This window comes from Antechinus flavipes, chromosome 1, assembly GCF_016432865.1.
Source record: "Antechinus flavipes isolate AdamAnt ecotype Samford, QLD, Australia chromosome 1, AdamAnt_v2, whole genome shotgun sequence".
NCBI lineage: Eukaryota > Metazoa > Chordata > Mammalia > Dasyuromorphia > Dasyuridae > Antechinus > Antechinus flavipes.
Window position 1 is genome coordinate 243,937,465 of NC_067398.1, and position 19,626 is coordinate 243,957,090.

Here is a 19,626-nt window from a genome sequence, read left to right on the forward strand (position 1 = left end):
ATTCGGACAGACGGGCCAATCGGCTTGCAAGGAGTGGGCGTGGCCCTCGTTCCCCGCCTTTCTTCCTTCCCCCGCGGTTGCCCCGGTGGCTGTTTGTCTCGGTTCCGGCTTCTGCGCTTTGGCTGCCTCGGGGAGCTACGATGGTGTCTCTCGCCGGCTGGGGGAGCCCGGGGATGGCACGGCTCGCGCTTTGCCTGGCGGGGCTCGCGCTCTCAGCTTACGCACTGCACGTGAAGGCGGAGCGCGCCCGGAGTCGGGAGTACCGCGCCTATTGCGACCTGGGCGAATCCATCAGCTGCTCCCGCGTGTTTTCTTCCCCGTGAGCGCGCGGGGCTGCATCGGGGAGTGGGGTGCATGAAGCATAGATAGGGTTGCTGGTGGCTTGGGGTGAATAGGAGGAGTCGTGTGAGTGCAGAGCGCGGGCCGGACGACCTTAGCTGTCCGGGAACGTTTTGGGGCTCGAAGGAGCAGCTTTCGGCTCCTGAGGGCCCCCCGCCCGGGACTGTGCCTCATGGCGGGACGAAGGGTGATTGCTGTACCTGAAGGGAACTTAAAAGCACGGGGGCTTGCATTCCTGGGACTAAGGCTGTGGCCATTGTTGAAAGCGTGACGTGGCTTTACTTCCCATCAGAGGTCATTGACCTAACGACTGGACCCCTTAGGAGGGAAAAGCTCAAGGCCTTGACCTTTGTTCGAACCTGGGGAATTAGGAGGGGGGCCTGGGCTGGGAAGAGTATAGGGTATCCTGAGAACTATGAATAAAAGGGAGCCCCAGCCTGAGGGGCTTTCTTCCTTTGCTTGACCCAAAAATCCATTCAAGCAGTTTTTGTGCCTTCTGCATGTGGCATTTTTGGCGGGGTTCAGAATGTAATCCCTACCCAAGATTGATCCCTTTGGATCTTGGAGGAAGGAAGAAAACACATTCTTTAGTATGGCTGATACTGTGCTAATTGCATTACAAACATTAGAATTTCTCCGTGGTAGATTGGTGAGGAAATGAAGCAACCAAATCCCTTGACCAGGATCACACAATTAGGAAGTATGTGAGACAAGATTTAAACTTATAGCTTCCTTCCTCCAGACCTAGCATTCTATTTGTTGCTAGAAGTTTAGACTTTTGGGGAAAGTTCTATATGCATTCCCAAATTGCCCAATCTAACTCCTTCCACAGAACTGGGATGAGCCTGCGACCAGATGCCACTTAGTCAGCCTGAGTCTCCTTGACTCCTCCCCCCTCCCTTTCTCTATCCTTTAGATGGAGTAAGGGCTTTGGGCTGGTGGAACCCTTCCTGGGTCCTGAAAGCATCCTGAACCAGTCCAACAGTATCTTCGGCCTTATCTTCTATAGCCAGCAGCTCCTTCTGGGTGAGTGGGAAGTCCCTTTGCCCCATAGACTCACTTCCTCACAGTGCCCACCCCTTCTCCACAGTCCCTGCCTCTTCCCCCTGAGGCCCCACCCATGGTTTCCTAGAATCCTTACGTTTCTTATGACCCCACCTCACCTTCCGCTTTCCCATCTGGCTAACGAGATGAACCAAGTGACCCTTATTGACATATGATCATCCCCACCTCCTCCCCAGCTACTGGTAAGGGAAGATAAAGACTTTCCCCCTGTCCTTGAGATCTGAAAATTCATGAACAGAAGCAGGAAAATTGTTGATGTAGATGTTTACTAGTAATCAGTATAGATTGGTAACATGCCTTGCTGGAAGATGATTAAAAGAGGTAGTCAGAATGGTACTGCTGCAATCTAGCAAGACTTCCTGGAGAAAAATGCTGATTTTTCCTACCAATGTCTTCTTCCCCCAGGCTGCTACAGTGCTCCATGGGCTTCTTCTGTCTTGATGTTGAGCTCCGTGCTTTCTCTTTTGGGTTCACTTTACTTAGCCTGGATCTTGCTTTTTGTGTTGTATGACTTCTGCCTGGTTTGTGTCACCACCTATGCCATCAATTTGGGTCTAACAATACTCAACTACCGGAGGGCAAAGGGGCCCTTGAGACTACAGGACCGAAATAAAAAGCATCACTGACTTCGATGACCCTACTAAGGACTGCCAAACTGCTAAGTGAACTCTGGGAGCACACCTCATCAGTTCTTGGAGTTTGGGTGAAGACTGAAGGATGATGGCAAGGATCCATGCTCACAGTCTGTGTTTTTCTGTCCTTGACTTCTTAAATCTCTTCCATATCCCTTCTTGCCTCTTATGTACAGACTGTTCCTGTATCCTCCTCTCCCATGGAATCCTCCAGGAAATCTAAGCAGGTCCCTACTTCCAGGACCAGTTGTCTCTGGAGTCACCTGCTGATTCCACCCTTTTCCCCTACACTACCAGTTTTAGGAAAAGTTGGGATAAAAATTGCTCATCTATTATGGGTGGGAGCATAATCAATGCTATTCAATAAAAAAAATGAGAAAGACATTAGGCATGTGGACTCTTTTTCTGTCTTGGACCAAGATTAGCCCCACTTCCTTCTCAATAGCAAAGCAGTCTCCACCTTAGGCTGCCTGGGGGCTGGTGAGGATGTGAGTCAGCATTGGGACTTTGTTTAGTCCTGTTCCCCACTTTGCAGAGTCATTTAGGCTCCTGGCAGTCTGCTTCAAGCTTGGGGAGTAAAACCCTCCCCCCTCCCCCAGGTCCTTACCCCATTTCCCTTATGGACTAGGGAGATTTCTTGTCCTGCCTTGGTGAAGAAGAGATCCTCTACCCCAAACAGGAAAGGGAATTGGGAATTGGGAATATATTCCATCCCTTTGTCCCTACCAAATAGCTCTGTAAACCATAGAAAGGATGGTCCCAGCTATTTGGTGGGAAATATCATTTTTACTATGAATTTGAATTAACAACTTAATTTTGCTGTTTTATTCCTTGATCCTCCATCAAATTGTCTGATTAAGACTGGGAAGAGGCATGGATTCAGAAAGAAATTATAGCATTTGAACTGAGGTTCCGATGTGGGGTGGGAATCCCAGTTGAGATTTTGGTAGAAGCACTAGAACTGGGAGAATGGATGAGGTCCTTAATGTTCTGGATGCTTTCATTGGTTGCCCTAGGATCAGGGTCTTTTTTTTTTTTTTTTTTTTTAACAGTTGGGGCCAATAGATTTTGCCAGGCTAGATTTGGAAATGTGGGGAAAACTACTGGGGCATTGGTTAACTGGACTATGAAGAACAAAGGAGACCAAAAGAAACAAAACGGAAAAAGAGAAATAGGTTTGAAGAGAGAAAATAAAAAAGGAAAAAAGCTAGAAGACATGCAAATCAGATCAAGGATTAGGGTATTGGGCCAGTCTTTAGCAGAATGGGAAGGGAAGAGAATAAGCATTTATTAAACACCTACTATGAGGTAGGGATGTAATTACCTTAATTGACCCTCAACTTTTAGAGAAACTGAGGCAGATGGATTAAAGTGACTTATCCAGACATATTGTCTGAGGCTGGATTTGAACTTTAGGTATTCCTGATTCCACATTTACCATCTCAGCTAGTGCACCGCCTAGTTGTGTTGAAGGGTCTGAGCTTTATCCCTTGTAAACAAAATCTAATCCAAAAACCAGAAAGAGGCAGAGGAAGTATTGAAGCCAGCCTGGTGAGGAGGGAATATTGTTGGGTATGAATGTTGAATTAAGATATTGTAGAGAAGAGGCAGTGGAGAATACGGCCATTTGATCTGCAAGTAGTTAAAAATTTTAATTGTCCTCTTTTTCCTCCAGAACCACACCAAAAGGGGATGGAGATCTTCCTGATGTTAGGGTATCAGGCTAAAATAATGAGAAGAGCCATCCCAACAATATTCTGGGAGTGAGGTTCTCTGAGAAGGAAATGTTTGCTTCTTAATTAACAACCCCCAGGGTCAAGTTAGTTTGTCCTAACCTGGGATTATGTCAGGGTGGAGGAATTCATTTGGTGAGTGAAGCAGAATGGGGGTGGGACTTTGGAGGTGGGGCTCCCCAAGAAAAAGGAGACTTGGTGGCCTCTCTGAAGGTAGCACCAGAGCAGAGCTGGGAATAGCATGAAGTGGAGCTGGAGACGAGGACTACTGATATTAGAAGCATTGGTTCTTTCAAGGGGTGAGATCAAGAGGGAAAGGACCTCACCTGCTCAGGGGAAGGGGACTGGGCTGTGGTGTGTGAACAGCTGGGGCATTATAGAACTTCTCTAGCCAAGCAGCTCCTACAGTTTATAGGACCCTTAAGGGGTATGGTGTTGGGCTTTCTGGAGGGGGGAACCATAAACTTGGGCTGCTTTTGAAAGTTCATTGTGTGAATGACTATACAATTACGCCTGTCACTCAATAATTGTATAACTATATATGTGCCCGTGACCATCTGTGTGAGTCCATGTCTATGCTACTGTTAATTCTTTGAGAAAATTTGACTTCACTGATATGTTACTCTAGGTTTTATGATCTTCATAGTTCACTCTGCTCTTTTTCTGTGACCAATTATCTATTTGTCTTTGTGTGTGGATTAAGGTGTGGGTCTATGTTTTTGAAATGCCTAACCAGGGATGTCTCCCTAGACAAATTAGAGATATGGGAGGTAGAATCTCTGGGTTCCTTCTTCCTCCATGTAAATATGACCAGGATTGCCTTTTTCCATCCTTCAGACTGTGGGGCAGTTAGGCTAATGATCCCCCATCCTTTCTAAAACTCAACTTTGGCTCACCTATTAGGAGACAGACTAGAGTTCAGGATGCCTGAGGTCTATGAGGAAAATGAGATGGGAAACCGGATATTTAGATTCAGAGAGCTACCTAAACCCCAGAGATGAGCCTAAGGCCCTCTCCTTGCCCCTTGGATTGCTGAAGGAGGGAGGAGAAATAATTATCTCAGTGTTGCTTGACGCTCTGAATCGGTTCCAGTAAAAGCTGCTTCTGGACCTCATAAATATTTTCTTTCTGGGAGGTGGTGTGATAGAGTCAGGTAGTCTCTGAGGAGGAGGAGCTAAGGGGCCTCTAACCCTCACTCCAGTTCCTTTCTCAACCTCAAGCCACCATTTTTTTAAATAACAGAACAGAATGACCAGTATCTCTTATCTTTTTTCAGGACTTTATGCAGCTGAACAAGGTAAGATCTAGGACATGAGGTGAGAGGCAGAGATGCTTGGATCTAACTGTGGGGGTGGGATTAGGACCCTGAGGTCTAATTTTGAATGTGACGAGTCTTATTTGGTAGTGATGGTGTCTGGCTGACCTGGACGGGGGAAGGAGCACCTATGTCCAAACTTTTTCTTATCTCTAGACTGTGGTCAACGTGGTCCTGGCCCTCCCAAGCCTCAAGAAGCTAATACCATACCAGGAGAATGGCCATGGCAGGCAAGTGTAAGGCGGCAGGGAATCCACATCTGCAGTGGTTCTCTAGTCTCAGATACTTGGGTTCTCACAGCTGCCCATTGTTTTGACAGGTGAGTCTGGGGAGGCTCACCCATCCACTATGGGTTTGGGACTCCTTTCCTTGACTTAGGCACTAAACATTCTGGCTAAGCTTTCATGAGAGCACCTTCTTTTGATATGATTCTCCACTTACTTAGGTTTAGAAATTTGCCAAAGCCAGGAACTTCTAACCACTCTTAATCTTACCCATGTAGGACCTCTGTGACGGATCCGAGTTCCTGGACAGTAGTACTAGGCTCTCTGCAGCAAGAGGGGCTTAGCTTAGGGGCAAAAGAAGTAGGTGTGGTTTCTATCCATGTCCCTCAGACATATAGCCACTATACTGAGGGCTCTGACGTAGCTCTCCTTCAACTGACTCAAAGCTTGCCTCAGTCTCCCATCTGCCTGCCCCAGTCTGGCCACCGCTTTCCTTTTGGAGCTTCATGTTGGGCCACTGGATGGGGCCAAGGCACCGATTGGGGTGAGTGTCATTTCTGGGCATTTGTTTGCCTTCCTTGTCTGTCCCTCTGGTACTGTCCCTCAAATCTCAGCCCTAATCTCTCTAGCATAATCTTCCCCCCCACCCCAGCTCCTGGGATCCTCAGGAACTTGCACCTGCGTCTCATCAGCCGCCCTACCTGTAACTGCCTCTATAATCGGTTGCATTTGCGGCAGCTTTCCAGTCCAGCTCGGCATGGGATGCTGTGTGCTGGGATCCAGCCTGGAGCTCAAGGTCCCTGCCAGGTACCATTAGAGATATCAGAGGCCTAATTGGCCTTGGGGAACCGGGGGAGAATGAGACAAGCTAGTAACAGAGTTGAATGGAACCCAAGAAGTAGGGGATTTGTGGGCTCGGCTAGCTGGGCAAGCAGAACAGCTGATTACCAAGTAGTCCTTTGGGGGATGAGATGAATACATGAAAGACACCAGAGTGGACTTGAAAGAATAAGAGAGATGAATGGCTACAAGAGAAACAAGATGGAAAGAGCTGTCAAAATATGTCTTCATTAATCAGGGGCATTCATGGGTCTTAAGAATCTCTACAACAATGCTTCTGTTTATTTTAGGGCGATTCTGGGGGTCCAGTGCTATGTGAGGAGCCAGATGGGCACTGGGTTCAGGTTGGAATCATCAGCTTTTCCTCAAACTGTGCCCAAGAGGACACCCCAGTGCTGCTGACTGACCTGGCCACCTATGCACCTTGGCTACAGGCTCAGGCTTTTGGTGCCATCTTTCTCCACCAGAACTCTGAGGTCTTGGAGAGCAGTGATGAGGACAGCTGTATCTGTACGGGCCAGGGATGCCTGGGTCTGAACTTGGAGGGTGGGCCTTCTCCAACCTGACACAAACGGTAGCTCTTGCCATTTAAAGTCAGGGAGACATGGACTAAAGTCTGTGGGGAGGGAGGGGGGGAGGAACATTCTTACATTTCTGCATCAAATAACCAAAATAATATCTCAGGTAGAAGCTACAGTCTTAGGTCAGAAACTTGAGCAACCCAGGCTGGGAGGACTCAAAACTCAAAGGGAACTTGAGAACCAGGAACCCAGGTACTTGGGGCTGCCCATACTAAGAATTTAATCCAGGTATAAAAATATCTTTTTCTTGTAGCCTGTGGTTCACTAAAGGAGAAGGGGCCCCATCCAGGTGCTCCTTCTCCATGGCCCTGGGATGTACAACTGAGGCACCTTGGGCAGTTTGTATGTGGAGGAGCCCTAGTGTCTGAAGAAGTGGTACTGACAGCTGCCCATTGTTTTATTGGGTAAGCTGCCCTCAGATCCAAAATTCATGGTCTATAACCCCTTCATACTCAAGTCCAGATTTTCCAGATCCTTCAACCTATTTCCACAGGCGACAGACCTTGGAGGAGTGGAGCATAGGGTTGGATAGGGGTAAGGAGCAGCGTGGGCTTCGCCAACTCACCCTTCATGGTGCTTACACACACCCAGAGAGTGGTCATGATATTGCACTGCTGCTCTTGTCCCAACCTGTCATCTTGGGTCCCAGTCTTCGGCCCCTCTGCCTGCCTTATGCCTCCTACCATCTACTTGAAGGGGCCCGGGGTTGGGCACAGGGGAGAGCCCACAAGGAAACAGGTAGGTAGCAACAATTTATTTGGAGAAGAGACGGGTGTGATGGAGAAACCCTCGTTCTCAAGCTGGAATTAGGGAATCCAATGCAATCAAGCAATTTGGGTGATCTGGGAGTATATGTAAATTTGAAAAAATGCAAATAACCCAACTAGGACCTGGGAGTCTCCTCTCTTCACAGATTTTGGCTCCTCCATGGCAGTTCCTGTGACTCTCCTTGGCCCCAAAGCCTGCAGCAGACTCCATGCTGCTCCCATGGGAGAGGGTGTCCCTATTCTCCCAGGGATGCTCTGTGGCAGTGCCGTGGGAGAACTTCTCCAGTGTGAGGTGAGAATACTTCAGGTAGCCCTGGAATTGCATTAAGAACCAGCACTCCCAATCTAAATGCTTCTATCTTTATGTTTTAGGCTCTTTTGGAAGGCTAAAAAAGGTTCAATGTCAGCTTTAATCCTTGGTTCTTATGTCTAATGTAGCCTCCCACTAATAACTTCACACCAAATAGTTCCTGACCCAACCAGGCAATACCCATTTTTCTTTCCAACATTCTCTATTCTGGACTACCCAATTTCTTATGGACACCTTAAAGCATAAGGTTAGGTAGTTGTTAACTAAGAGTCTCCAGTGCCCAGAAGCAAAACTAGTACTGTTGTAAGGGCCACTCCTAGACTATGAAATTGATAGGGGACCTCAGACTTTCTAAGGCTCAGGCTTTCTGGGCTCAAGAGATTTGCATTAAAAAAAAAAAAAAAAACATCCTTGTTACTAGGACCTCAACAAACTCCACTTAAGTAAAATTTTTCACCCCACTTTGGCAATTGGGGTTAAGTGACTTGCCTAGGGTCACATAGCCAGGAAGTGTTGTGTCTGAGGCCAGATTTGAACTTAGGTCCTCCTGACTTCAGGGCTGGTGCTCTATCCACTGCACCACTTCATTGCCCCCAAAGTGTTTTTAGAAAGTTCCCTGTCTATTCAAATACATTTTAACTGTGGCACATGTTGAGTAAAATAGAGCAGCACATAGTTGTGCTTTGCCAAAGGACCAGTGTCTTCAGAAAGTTTAGTAAGGGTGATGGGTCTTTTCTTCCCTTGCCAGGGCTTGTCAGGATCACCATTGGTGCAGGATGTGATGGGCACATGGTTCCTGGCAGGGCTGCAGAGTTTTGGTGACGCCTGTAGGGGCCCAGTCCACCCTGGGGTCTTTACTGCACTTCCTAACTATGAAGACTGGATTAGCAGCCTTAAATGGCAGGTCTATTTTGCTGAAAAACCTGAACCTAAGGAAGAGAACTGCCCAGCTAACCTAAGTATGAAAGCCTGCAAGCCACTCCTACTCTATGACCTTATTTCCTATTCAAACTTTCTTTTTTCCAACTTCTTTCATTGCTTCCTCATCACCTTGTCCTCAGGATCAAATTGTTTTTCCAATTCCTACTTTTGCTCTCAGGCAAATGGACAGTTTTGTCAACTGAATAGCCAAATTTTCTCTACATCTCCATTTTCCCCCTCAGGAGGTGGTCTTTCTAGCTGGTGACTGAGCTTCAATAAGATGTCAACATCATGCAGGGACAGTCCAGAGGTAACTCTCAATTCATTTTTCACCACATGACCCCTGTTCTCTTTCCCCACACTGTTTTTTCCTCATTACAGGGATGAAAGGACTTGACACGTAATGACCTTTGAGAGATCAGGCCATTTGCTCCCTCTTCACAAGGACAGGCCTTTTGGAAAGACCATCATCTTGTAAGCCTGGCTCCATAAGAATACAAGAACCCAGTCGGACTTGGGAAGAAATATGAGCACTGCAGAGGCAGGAAGAGGCTGAAGACAGAACCATTAAGACACTCCCCTCCTTTACCTCCCAAGTTATTGCTGGCAGAACAGGGAGATTTCAGCAGAATCTTCCCTAAATCTCATTACTGCATCCCTCCCCACCCAACCCATGCATGTCCCACCACACAAAGCCCCAGAATAGATTTTCTTTCTTCTCCAAATGCCAGATAACACAATACATACTTAAAAGCCAACTTTTTTTCTTAAAATTTCCTTTTTTTTTGGAGCAAATTTCCCCTTTTTTAAAACTTAAATAAAACCTTACAAAATAGACTTTAGAAAATAAGTTACAAATTGTAGCAAAAGGCTTTTCCCCAAGGGAGAAATCTCATTCCCTTCTCCCTCAATGGGAGTCTAGATATCTCCTTTGAACCTATGCTTTTCCTCCCCTTCATTCTTAAGACTCCAAGGTTCCTTTGTCCTATATATCCCTCTTTTTATGACCCACACAGTAGATCTAGGGTCCTTGATGCTAAGGAAGAGGGGGGGGAAAAGAACTTAGTACAGCTCTAATCCTTTCCTAAAAACTGGATAGCCAGCATCCTGGAAAATTAGCCCCATATAGCAAAAAAATGGGAGCCAGAGAGAAATGGCAAAAGGGCAGAAACATTTTCTCCAGGGTGGGATTTCCCCCCTTCCTAGATCTTTCATTAGCAGGAAGGGGAAGAAAGCATCTCTAACTGTGTTCTATCCTGCCCCTCTCCTGAGAACTTCCCAAGAGCATGACAGGAGAGATCCGGATATCCAAACTCTCCTGAGTTATAAAAGCAGAAATAAGAACCCCGATGTCCCAGTCTTTGGGAGAAACAGTTCAAAGGGAGAAGCCGAGGTCTGGAGGCCACTGGAGTGAAGGGTCTAGGACCAGAGTCATGGGGGTGGATGGAGAGGAGATGTGAGATCCCCACCTCCTTCTGTAGGTGAATCTCCTGAGGAAAGAGAGAAAAAGACAAATGGTCACAAGCTGATTGTATATACTTAACACAGCTAAATAGAACTTTAAATCCTCTAGTGTCTCAAGTTTGGCCAACTGTTAGCTGTTCTATTGTTTTGTGAACCTAGAAGCCTGACTTTCTCTTCTTTTCTAAGACCAGATATCAAATTCTTCCAGTTTTCTTAGGGTGACAAATGGCTTTTGCCCCTGAAAAGATCCTCTTTCTGAATGGATATTTTCTGTCACTTTTCCTTTTAGGAATCTTTTTTCCTCCAACTTCCTAAGAGTTATTCTAGTTTGAAGGGTCAGTTTGCCAGAGGGCAAACTGGGATACAAACAGGGGATAAGTCTGAGGTGGCTCAGTTGATATGTAGGAAGGAGGACATTTGGAGATATGACATGAATGAGTTTCATCAAAGCAAAAGAAAGTGACATTTTACAGGATAATAAAAGAACTACATCTTTTGAGAATAAAAGCAGCAGGCTAGAACAACAAATTCTCTAACCCTACCTCAGTTTCCTTTCTGTTATTAAGAGAAGGCTCATTCTAGAGCCACAGTATGTAAACTCCATTCCTGCTTCAGTTTTCTCTAGCAAATGGAAGAGGCTCATCTTATAAACCAGTGTGGGTGGAGGTATTTTATACTTTGATCCCCTCTGATAAAACATGCAAAATGGGGGCTAATTATTGTTATTGCTTCAGCCAGGGCCAGCTTCAAAGAAACAATTAACTGTGACTCAGCTCTGGAGTAAGAAGCTTGGGATTTAGAAGGGGAAGAATGACTGGGACCTGGAAAGAATTGAGAAATGGGAGAAAAACCAAAGAGAACCTTTTAAGAGATTTTTCTTTAAAAGAAAAAGGATGTCTATATTTTAGCAGAACTACAGGTTCTAAGGGAATGGAATAAGTAATAAACTACCAAGGTGATATGGGAATTGAGGGCCAAAAATATGGCAAAATAGCCATGGACTGTAAAGCAGGGTGTTTAAAATGGTGCAGAAAGTTAGGAGGCTAGGCTCTAGGAGGGAAGGCATAGCCATCAGAAGAGAAAAAATACAATATAAGTGCACCAGATCAATCAGCGAGAAACCATGCTTTCTGAACAGTGGGGAATAGATGCCCCTTCAATCCCTTTTTTTGCTGCCTGCTCTTTGGAATTTTCAAAGAAAAGTACATGAATTGATTTAGTCTGTTTCTTTGCTGAGTAGAAAGAGATTCCAGATTTGATTAACTAAAGGGTGTGTACAGAGCTGACTCCCCCTGCCCCCTGCCAAACAATTAATTTCCAACAGGAAAGAAACAGGTTAATTCCAGCTGGGTCCTTATAGCCACTCTTACCCTTTTTTCTGAAGAAGAGATTTTCTGCTTTTCATCACCCTGTTTCTCTACCTACCCTGCCCCAGGCTTTCTACCAAAAGACGTATCATATTGCTTTCTACAAGTAAGGCATCTACCCATTAACCTACCAGAACCCAGATAATTGGGCCTCTAGATTGAATTCCTTTGTAGCTCCAGAATGTAAGAATTTCATAGGTCCTCTTGTTTATGCCCAAGCAAATAAAACTTCTGAATACCACTCATAATCTAAGTGTTTCTCTCCCTTGGTCTTTGTTCTCTCCCCACTTTAGCATTTAGATTTTCAAAATTCCGTCTCATCTTGCCCTCCTAAGACTCTTTAACTCAAGAGACTATCTCCTCCTCTCCCTCCCCACCCCCAACTCATGTTCTCATACCAGTGCCAGTCATTGTCCACTCCTCATGTTGCTGCTGGTGCTGCAAGAAGCTGATTTGGCGGCGGAAGCGGCGAGGGCAATGCGAGCAAGAGAAGGGTCCCTCCCGAGGTGCGTGGACTCTCCTGTGGCCTTCTAGTCGGGCTGCTGTCCGAAAGGCTTTGCCACAAACACCACAACGATGGCGCTTTGGATCTGTGTGTGTCCTTCCATGATTCTTGAGGGCCAATAGGTTAGGCAGTAGTTTGGGGCAGAGGGAGCAAGGATAAAGACCTGTAGCATGAGCTTTTTGGTGGTTCAACAGGCTGCCAGCATGGCGATAAGAACGCCCACACTGGGTGCAACAGAAGGGACGTTCTTCTTCTATGGCTTGTTTTAGCTCCTCTTCTTTTGCTTCCTTCACAGCTATCTCAGACCCTGATATTTCTTTGGTGGCTCTATGAGTCTCCCCTTGCCCTGACATATACTTATCTTCCATATCCCTTTTAGTCTCAATCTCTTGCCCATCAGCTTCCTCTGCCTGAGGTGGGGCCTGTCCTTGACCCATGGCATGGGTTCGCTGATGGCTGGTCAGTTCACGGGAGGCACGGAAAGCTTTTCCACAGTGAGGGCACTTGAAGCGACGAGTTGCTGTGTGAATACGACCATGGTTTTTGGCCGCCATGGGATTTGAAAATTCCTTAGAGCAGAGTTGACAGTAGTATCGGCCTGTTTTGTGGGTATTGCGGTGGTTTAGAAGGCTGCCTGCATGACGGTAGGTCTTGCCACATTGTGCACAGCAAAAAGGGCGGAGTTCTAACTGAGACTGAGAACTGCTATCTTGATCCTGGGTCTGCCCACTATCCCAACCTTCTAAGCTACTTGAATCCGGGTCATTAGGTTGATTATCTTCCTGTCTGCATGGACTCCCAAATCCACAGTCACTGGAAGTAGCATGTTTTTGGCTACCTGGCTTACTCACTGGTGTCTCATTAATATACCACCCATCTGTTTTCCCAGTGATCCAAGAGGATGACTCTCCCTTGCCTTCCTGACCACTTGATAACCCACTGGGGCCCTGAACTAATTCTTCTGTGCCCTTGGTTTGGTTATCAACCTGAGCTCCAACTTCATACTCATGTGATCTTCCTTCTAGTTCACTGATATCTGTTTGACTCTCATCTTTGATAGTTGTTTGGCTGGGTACTTTAATTATATTTAGCTCCTTCTTACTCGACGCTTCATGCTCCCGTAAATGCCTCTCCAGAGATGCCCGTCTAGGGAAACTTCGGCTACAAAGAGCACAGCGAACAGCTACCCGAGGCCCACACCCACGCCTTGCCCTGCCTGTCCGTCGTCTCCGACTTTCTGAGTGTAGGCGCTGGTGGTTCTTTAGTGCCATACGGTTTGAATATGTTTTAGGGCAGGTTGGACAACTGTATTGTCCTATCTCGTGGCTCCTCCGATGGTTTAGGAGGCTTCCTGCATGCCGGTAAGTCCTTCCACATTGCCCACAGCGGAAAGGTCGTTCATCTCGTGGTAGTGAGGATGATTTGGGCAGCAGCTTTCGAATTCCTGAATTGCCATTTCGTTGCTCCCCATGGACACGCTGATGGTTAGCCAGCTGTTTCCGCAAACGAAAAGCTTTACCACATTCTCCACAATGAAACCGACGGGGTTCAGCATGAATACGTCGATGGTTTTTGAGAGCCATGAGATTAGAGAAACCCTTGGAGCACGCCTGGCAGCCAAAGTGTCCTGTTTGATGGCTTTGTCGATGGTTGATGAGGCTACCAGCATGTTTATACGTCCGACCACACAATTCACAGCCAAAGGGACGATCCATACTGGCTTCTTCTGAATTCCCCTCTTCTATGCCACTGTCTTTTAGTGGCACTTCCTCCTGCTTTATAGTGGTTTCTTCTGGCTCTTTCTTAATGGTTATTTCTTCTACTGCGTTCTCTTTAAGCTCTTGTGGTTCCTCTGATGGCATCTGTAACAGTCCTATCTCTGCTGCCTTTTGTGTTTCCTTGCTTTCTACCACAGGGTTGAATCCTAACTGGGGTTCTGCCCCTTTGCAACGGGGATGATTACGCAAATGATTTCGGTAGGCAGCCAGATTGGGATATCTTCGGGCACAGATAGGACAGGCAAAATCTCCTGTTTGATGTGTCTTTCTGTGGTTTACCAGGCTCCCACCATGGCGATAGGTCTTACCACACTGGTTACATTGAAAGGGACGAGGCTGGGCAGAAGAAAAGGCTTCAGGAGCAGCTTCTACACTGGTGCCTTCTATCTCTAGTACAGAAGTCGCATCCACAGTCCCTACAGCTTCCATACTGTCTCTGGACATAGAGTCAAAACACTCCCCAGAATTAGTACCTGTGTCATCTTGAGAGACAGGGTCCACAGTACTTTCAGAACTATCACCCACAGTTGTTTCTAAGATCTCATTCTTCACTCTGATGTCTGCAGAAGTCTCATCAATTCTATCTACAGAAATATTCCCTAGACTTTGATGGTGGCGCTCCAAACTTCCTAGGTCATCATACGTCTGGCCACAGCAGGCACAGATGTGCCCATAGCCAGCTCCATCCAGTCCCTCTACTTCCCGCTGCAATTGATTTAGTAGCTCTGCTTCTGAGAGTTGCAAGGGAGTGGAGCTAGAGGCCAATTCCTCTTCCTCTTCATCTTCTGAAGAACCTTGGCTTTCACCCGGGGAATCATGGGCTTGACTTCTATGCTGTCTATAATCTGCCCGCCCAGGGAAGATCATGCCACAAAGGCAACAAAGAAAAGGCTGCCCTGATGTGGCCTCTCCTGGTCCATGGTTCTGAAAATGGCTGCGTAGAGCAGGGAGTGAGTCAAATTCCTTAGGGCAGAGTGAACACTGATAGATGCCTGGCAGGTGGCAAGGTCGATGGTTCAGTAAGCCAGCTGTATGGTGGAAAGATCGCCCACAGTCATGACAGGTGTGGTGGCCAGAGGTCCGCCAACCATTGAGAGCCTCAGGGCCATGGGAAATGGCATCACACACACTCTCCTGTTTATGTTCCCCTTCTATCAAAGCTGGAATGTCCCCACTGCCTCCCTTACTGCTTGTTGTTACTAAGTTCCCAAAGAAACAGGACTCCTTCCCTTCCAGTCCCTCTTCATTGGTTTTGCCATCTTCATTACTCTGGAAGCAGGCCTCATTTCTTTCTTGCTTACATTTGTCATGCTGAATAGCCCCCTGAAAACAGTTCTCATTGTTTTCCAACTTGCCATTGGCCATAGTAATTCCATTCACTTTTACATCTTTATGAAAGTCATTTTTCTCTTTTTCTTCTTTCACAATCAAATCCTTTTCCTGGTAGTCCTCTGGTGAGGATTCACTTCTATCTGTTACTATCACTCCACTGCTGCTTCCATCAGTGATTTCACCACTCTGCTGCTGATGCCTCTTGCTCCGCCTCCGACTATGACGTCGTAAGTGGCTCTTCATGGCTGCCACAGTATGAAAGTGCTTGGCACATGTCCCACAACCAAAGTCACCTGTCTGGTGGGTCTGTCTGTGGTTGATGAGACTTCCTGAATGTCGATAAGTTTTTCCACAATCTCTACAGGAATAGGCCCTTGGAGGTGACTCCACTGACTCAGTTTTATTACCCTCCCCTTCATGATGGGTTTGGCCATGTTGTTTTAAGCTTTGCACATCATCAAAAAGCATCCCACAAAGACCACATATTTGTGCTACTGTCATATCTACTTCTGGATGGCTATCCGTTGTCCCTTCTTCACTAGGATCTTCTTCCCCTTGGGTTGTCTGTTGTACCTTCTCCTCTCCTGGGTACTCCTCCTCTTGACTAGGGGTAGAATCTTCCCTTTCTAGGCCAAGTGTGATATCTTCCCCATCATGACTCAATGGTTCCTCTCTCCCTTGACTCCCATTGCGTCGTGCTGCCTTAAAATGCACCCTCACATGATTGCGGAGGGCCATGAGATTTGGATACTGGCGAGGGCAAAGGGAACACTGATATTCACCAGTCTGATGGCTGTGTCGGTGGTTTACCAAGCTTCCCCGGTGACGGTAAGCCCGTCCACATTCATTGCATTTATAAGGGCGATGGTCTGTGGTAGCAGTTGGAGTAGAAGGATTCTCTTCCTCCTTTGGGTCAACTTCTGGTCGTGTTGCGGCCATTAGGGAAGGCAGTGGTGTTGGAGGTGGTGGTTGATGCTGTTCTTCTTCCCCCCCACTACGACGAGTTTTAAGATGAGCCCGTAAGTGGTTTTTAAGGGCTGCAGCATTGAATAGCTGCTTTGGACAGACTGGACATGGATAGACACCAGTCTCATGACTCTTCCGGTGATTGATAAGGCTCCCAGCATGTCGGTAAGTACGGCCACAATCAGCACAACGGAAAGGCCTGTATTCTTCTACTCCACTATCATTAAGCTCTCCAACATCAAGCTCTCCAGAAGTATTTAACTCCCCAGAGGCATTAAGTTCCTTAGGATCACGAAATTGATTTCTATCATGTCCACTTTCTCCATTAGCAGATGGCTCTCCTTTTTCTTCCCAGGATTGTTCCTTCCCTTCCCCCTCATGGGCTTGCTGATGTCCCAACAATTCATTAGGCAGCCGGAAAGCTCGAGGGCAACGAGGACATTGGTAAGGCCTATATTGAGTATGTAACCTAGAATGATTCTTTAGAGCCATAAGGTTAGAAAACTCCTTGAAGCACACAGCACAGGGATAGACACCTAGGGCATGGCTCTGACGGTGGTTGGTTAGACTTCCAGCATGTTTATAGGCTTTGCCACACTGTCCACACTTATACCGACGTTCATCCTCAGCAGGGGGGGATTGAGGTGGTCTTTCATTCCCTGCAAAATCCACCATGGATTCAGCTAAGTACTGCTCTAAATTGCTAAGAAGGCTATTGACTGGAGCAGGAAGAGCAGGGGACTCTGTAGAACTTGATGTGTTTCCCCATCCCTCTATACTCTCTTTAGAATCTATTTTGTTCTCCCAGTCATCCTTGTGTCCAGGTGGCTTTTCCCAGGTACTAGAAGATTCTCTAGGATCAGGCCCAGCCTCCCATACATGTGTACTTTGTCCATGGCTTGCCTGGTTGTCCCAGTTTTCCCGAGGACCAGGCACACTTCCCCAAATGTTAGTGGTAGTCATCTGGCCCTGGCTGTATGATGCAGCCTCTTTGTAGCGGGGGGGCCTATGCCTCCTGCGGCCCTCTGGGGCATGAGTCCTTAGGTGACTCTTGAGAGCCATAGGATTGGAGAAGTCTTTGTTGCATGTGGTACAGGGAAAACGACCAATCTCATGGGTCCGTCGATGATTGACCAGACTACCTGCATGACGGTAACCCCGCCCGCACTGTACACATCGGTATGGCCGAGGAATCCCATCAGCTTCATCATCATTCCTGTTTGGAGGTGAATGATGGAGCAGCTCACGGTGACGTGCCAGTTCTGGAAGGCTGGGGAAATGACGCTGACAATCAGGGCAGCTGATCAAAGCAGGCGTATCCTCCATGAGGTGGCAAAGCAAACTGCAGAATGCTCAGGAAACACAGGCAAGTGGTAATAGCATCTTCTTGCTCTGGAGAAGCAGCAAAAGGGACTAGAATTTAAAATAAAATAAAATTTTAAAAAGGAAGCATTTAGAAAGGAGATGAGAATGTAATTTACTGTAAGTGACCCTGTCCATTAGGGAGTATCTTCATGTTACTTCATGTCCTGCATTAAAGTTCCTTATATGGTCAAATTCTCAATTTCCCCCAGATAAAAACAAGATAGGGTAAACAAAAACTGAGAGACTGCCACTTCCCTGGATAAAAGGAATAAATTTCTATTACCTTTTACTTGTTTTGATTATCAAAGTCCAGCACCAAGACCCCTTAACTGTAGTTATCACAACCCAAAGAACCCTTTCCTTTCTTCTTTCTTTAATACTCCCCAAACTTAATTTAACTGTCATTGGTGCCCCCATCTCACCCTCTTTATTTCCTGACCCAATGAACTGGTTTTTATCTCTCTCAAGTTTTACTTCTCTAAAATCTTTAGATAAGAATAAAGTTCACTTTTTACCACCCAAGTTAAAGTCATTATTTGAGATAAAACTACACTAATACCTTATATAAGTTGCTGGGGATCCAACTCAAGAGTTTTTCTGTATCACTATTCTCCAACTGAGGATCTGTTAAGTTAAAAAAAAAAAAAAATCAAAACTCACTGTTCAAGAAAAGACTAGCCTTTCTATACTCTCTACTTTTACTACTTTAGCCTTTATCTCCGCCCCCCCCCATCCTTTGCAGATCATGCATTCCCATTGTTTCCCATCTAATAAATACTTTAGGTATTTTAAAAAATTTGAAAAAAAAGTTTTTGAGTTCACAAATCCCTTTTCACATAATCCTCACAACAATTCTATGAAGTAGGGAGAACAGATTTTATCATTCCCTCCCCAATTACAGATGAAGAAACTAAGACCCAGTAAGAAGTAATTTGGCTAAGGACCTATAACTAAGTGGCAAAGTTAGGGAGTCTTGAACCCAGGTCTCCTGATTCTTAAGTCTTATCCTTCTTTCACATAACCATGTGCTTCTCTTCTGCTTCCTTGTTTTTTATCCCCTCTCTTCAAATTCTTTCAATCTTTTCCCCTCTTCCTCAGTCATTGTTACTTTTGTTTTTTCTTCACTCCTCAAGACCTCTTTTTCTCCCACACTTCAACTCTTGGGTCTTCACCATATATTTCACATCCACAGGCACACACATACACACACAACTCTGCTTCCAAAAGGTTCTTTCTTCTGGCTATCTCAACTGGACCCCACGTCCTATTCTTCTTTTAAACCAATCTTAACCACTGCTTTATCCATCTTTTGGAACCAACAACTTGAAATGGACACATGAATGTTCTACTTTCTCTCCAGGGGCTTCAGATCAAAAGGGAAGGTCTTAGGTACCCCTTCCCCCCATTCCCCCAACAGTAGCCACTATCCTGACTCTTCCATCTTCCAGCCCCGCCACGACCCAAACCCCTTCTAGTGTCGCGCCCCCCCACAATCCCGAAGCCCAACAAGCCGTCAAGTCCCCTCCCTTCCCTCACCTCGCCTCCCTGGGGGCGGGGAGAGGACGCTGGTCCCTCTCTGAGCTCCCTGCCTCCAGCTCACCAGTTGATTGGGAGGGGCCCAAAGTCCTTCGTTTCCCTAGGGACTGAGAGTTAAATTGGGGGGGGGGGGAGGGAGGTCGGAAGGTGTAGAAGACGACAAGGTTGCGTTCGTTCGTACAGGGCAACGGTCGAACGGGGTGGGGGGGATGTCCGAGTCTCACGAAGGCTGAAGGGCCGTTCGCGCGTGCGCACAATGAAGACCACTACTCTTCCTCCTCCCCCATAACCCCCCCAACTGCCGAAGAGTTCTGTGAGGTAGGGAGGGGGTGGGGGAGGAGTAGAGCAGTCAGTCGCCCGATGCCCGCTCAAGTTTCCCCCCCCAGGAGGGGGGGGAGAGGGTCTCTCGTCCACGCGCAAGCGCGCTCAGGCCAGGAAGCCAAGGAAGAGGAGGAAGGGAAAGTGGGGAGGGAAAAGGGAAGGGGAAGGAGGGGGAAAGGAAAGGGAGCTCAGCTGGCACGAGCCCGAGGTCTCCCCCGGCTCCGCGGACACTTCCTATTGTTACTAGGAAACAGGAAGTGTTCGC

General features: G+C 46.8%; 3 protein-coding genes across 3 annotated transcripts; 2 read left to right on the forward strand and 1 right to left on the reverse strand.

Moving 5' to 3' along the window:
- Positions 1 to 71: 71 nt before the first annotated feature.
- Positions 72 to 2,420, forward strand: VKORC1 (vitamin K epoxide reductase complex subunit 1). Its single transcript, XM_051998793.1, has 3 exons — positions 72 to 319; positions 1,256 to 1,365; positions 1,810 to 2,420. The coding sequence occupies exons 1-3, from the start codon at positions 141 to 143 to the stop codon at positions 2,028 to 2,030; spliced, it is 510 nt and encodes a 169-aa protein (XP_051854753.1). The 5' UTR covers positions 72 to 140; the 3' UTR covers positions 2,031 to 2,420.
- Positions 2,421 to 2,507: 87 nt separating this feature from the next.
- PRSS53 (serine protease 53) lies at positions 2,508 to 9,489 on the forward strand. The gene is made up of 10 exons (XM_051998806.1): positions 2,508 to 5,066; positions 5,241 to 5,403; positions 5,587 to 5,852; positions 5,961 to 6,115; positions 6,439 to 6,658; positions 6,983 to 7,133; positions 7,223 to 7,467; positions 7,643 to 7,788; positions 8,555 to 8,765; positions 8,970 to 9,489. The coding sequence occupies exons 1-10, from the start codon at positions 5,018 to 5,020 to the stop codon at positions 8,990 to 8,992; spliced, it is 1,629 nt and encodes a 542-aa protein (XP_051854766.1). The 5' UTR covers positions 2,508 to 5,017; the 3' UTR covers positions 8,993 to 9,489.
- On the reverse strand, positions 9,074 to 19,626 carry ZNF646 (zinc finger protein 646). The gene is made up of 4 exons (XM_051998713.1): positions 19,041 to 19,626; positions 18,064 to 18,128; positions 11,957 to 17,552; positions 9,074 to 10,217 (listed from the first exon to the last, which is right to left on the reverse strand). The coding sequence occupies exons 3-4, from the start codon at positions 17,463 to 17,465 to the stop codon at positions 10,159 to 10,161; spliced, it is 5,568 nt and encodes a 1,855-aa protein (XP_051854673.1). The 5' UTR covers positions 17,466 to 17,552; positions 18,064 to 18,128; positions 19,041 to 19,626; the 3' UTR covers positions 9,074 to 10,158.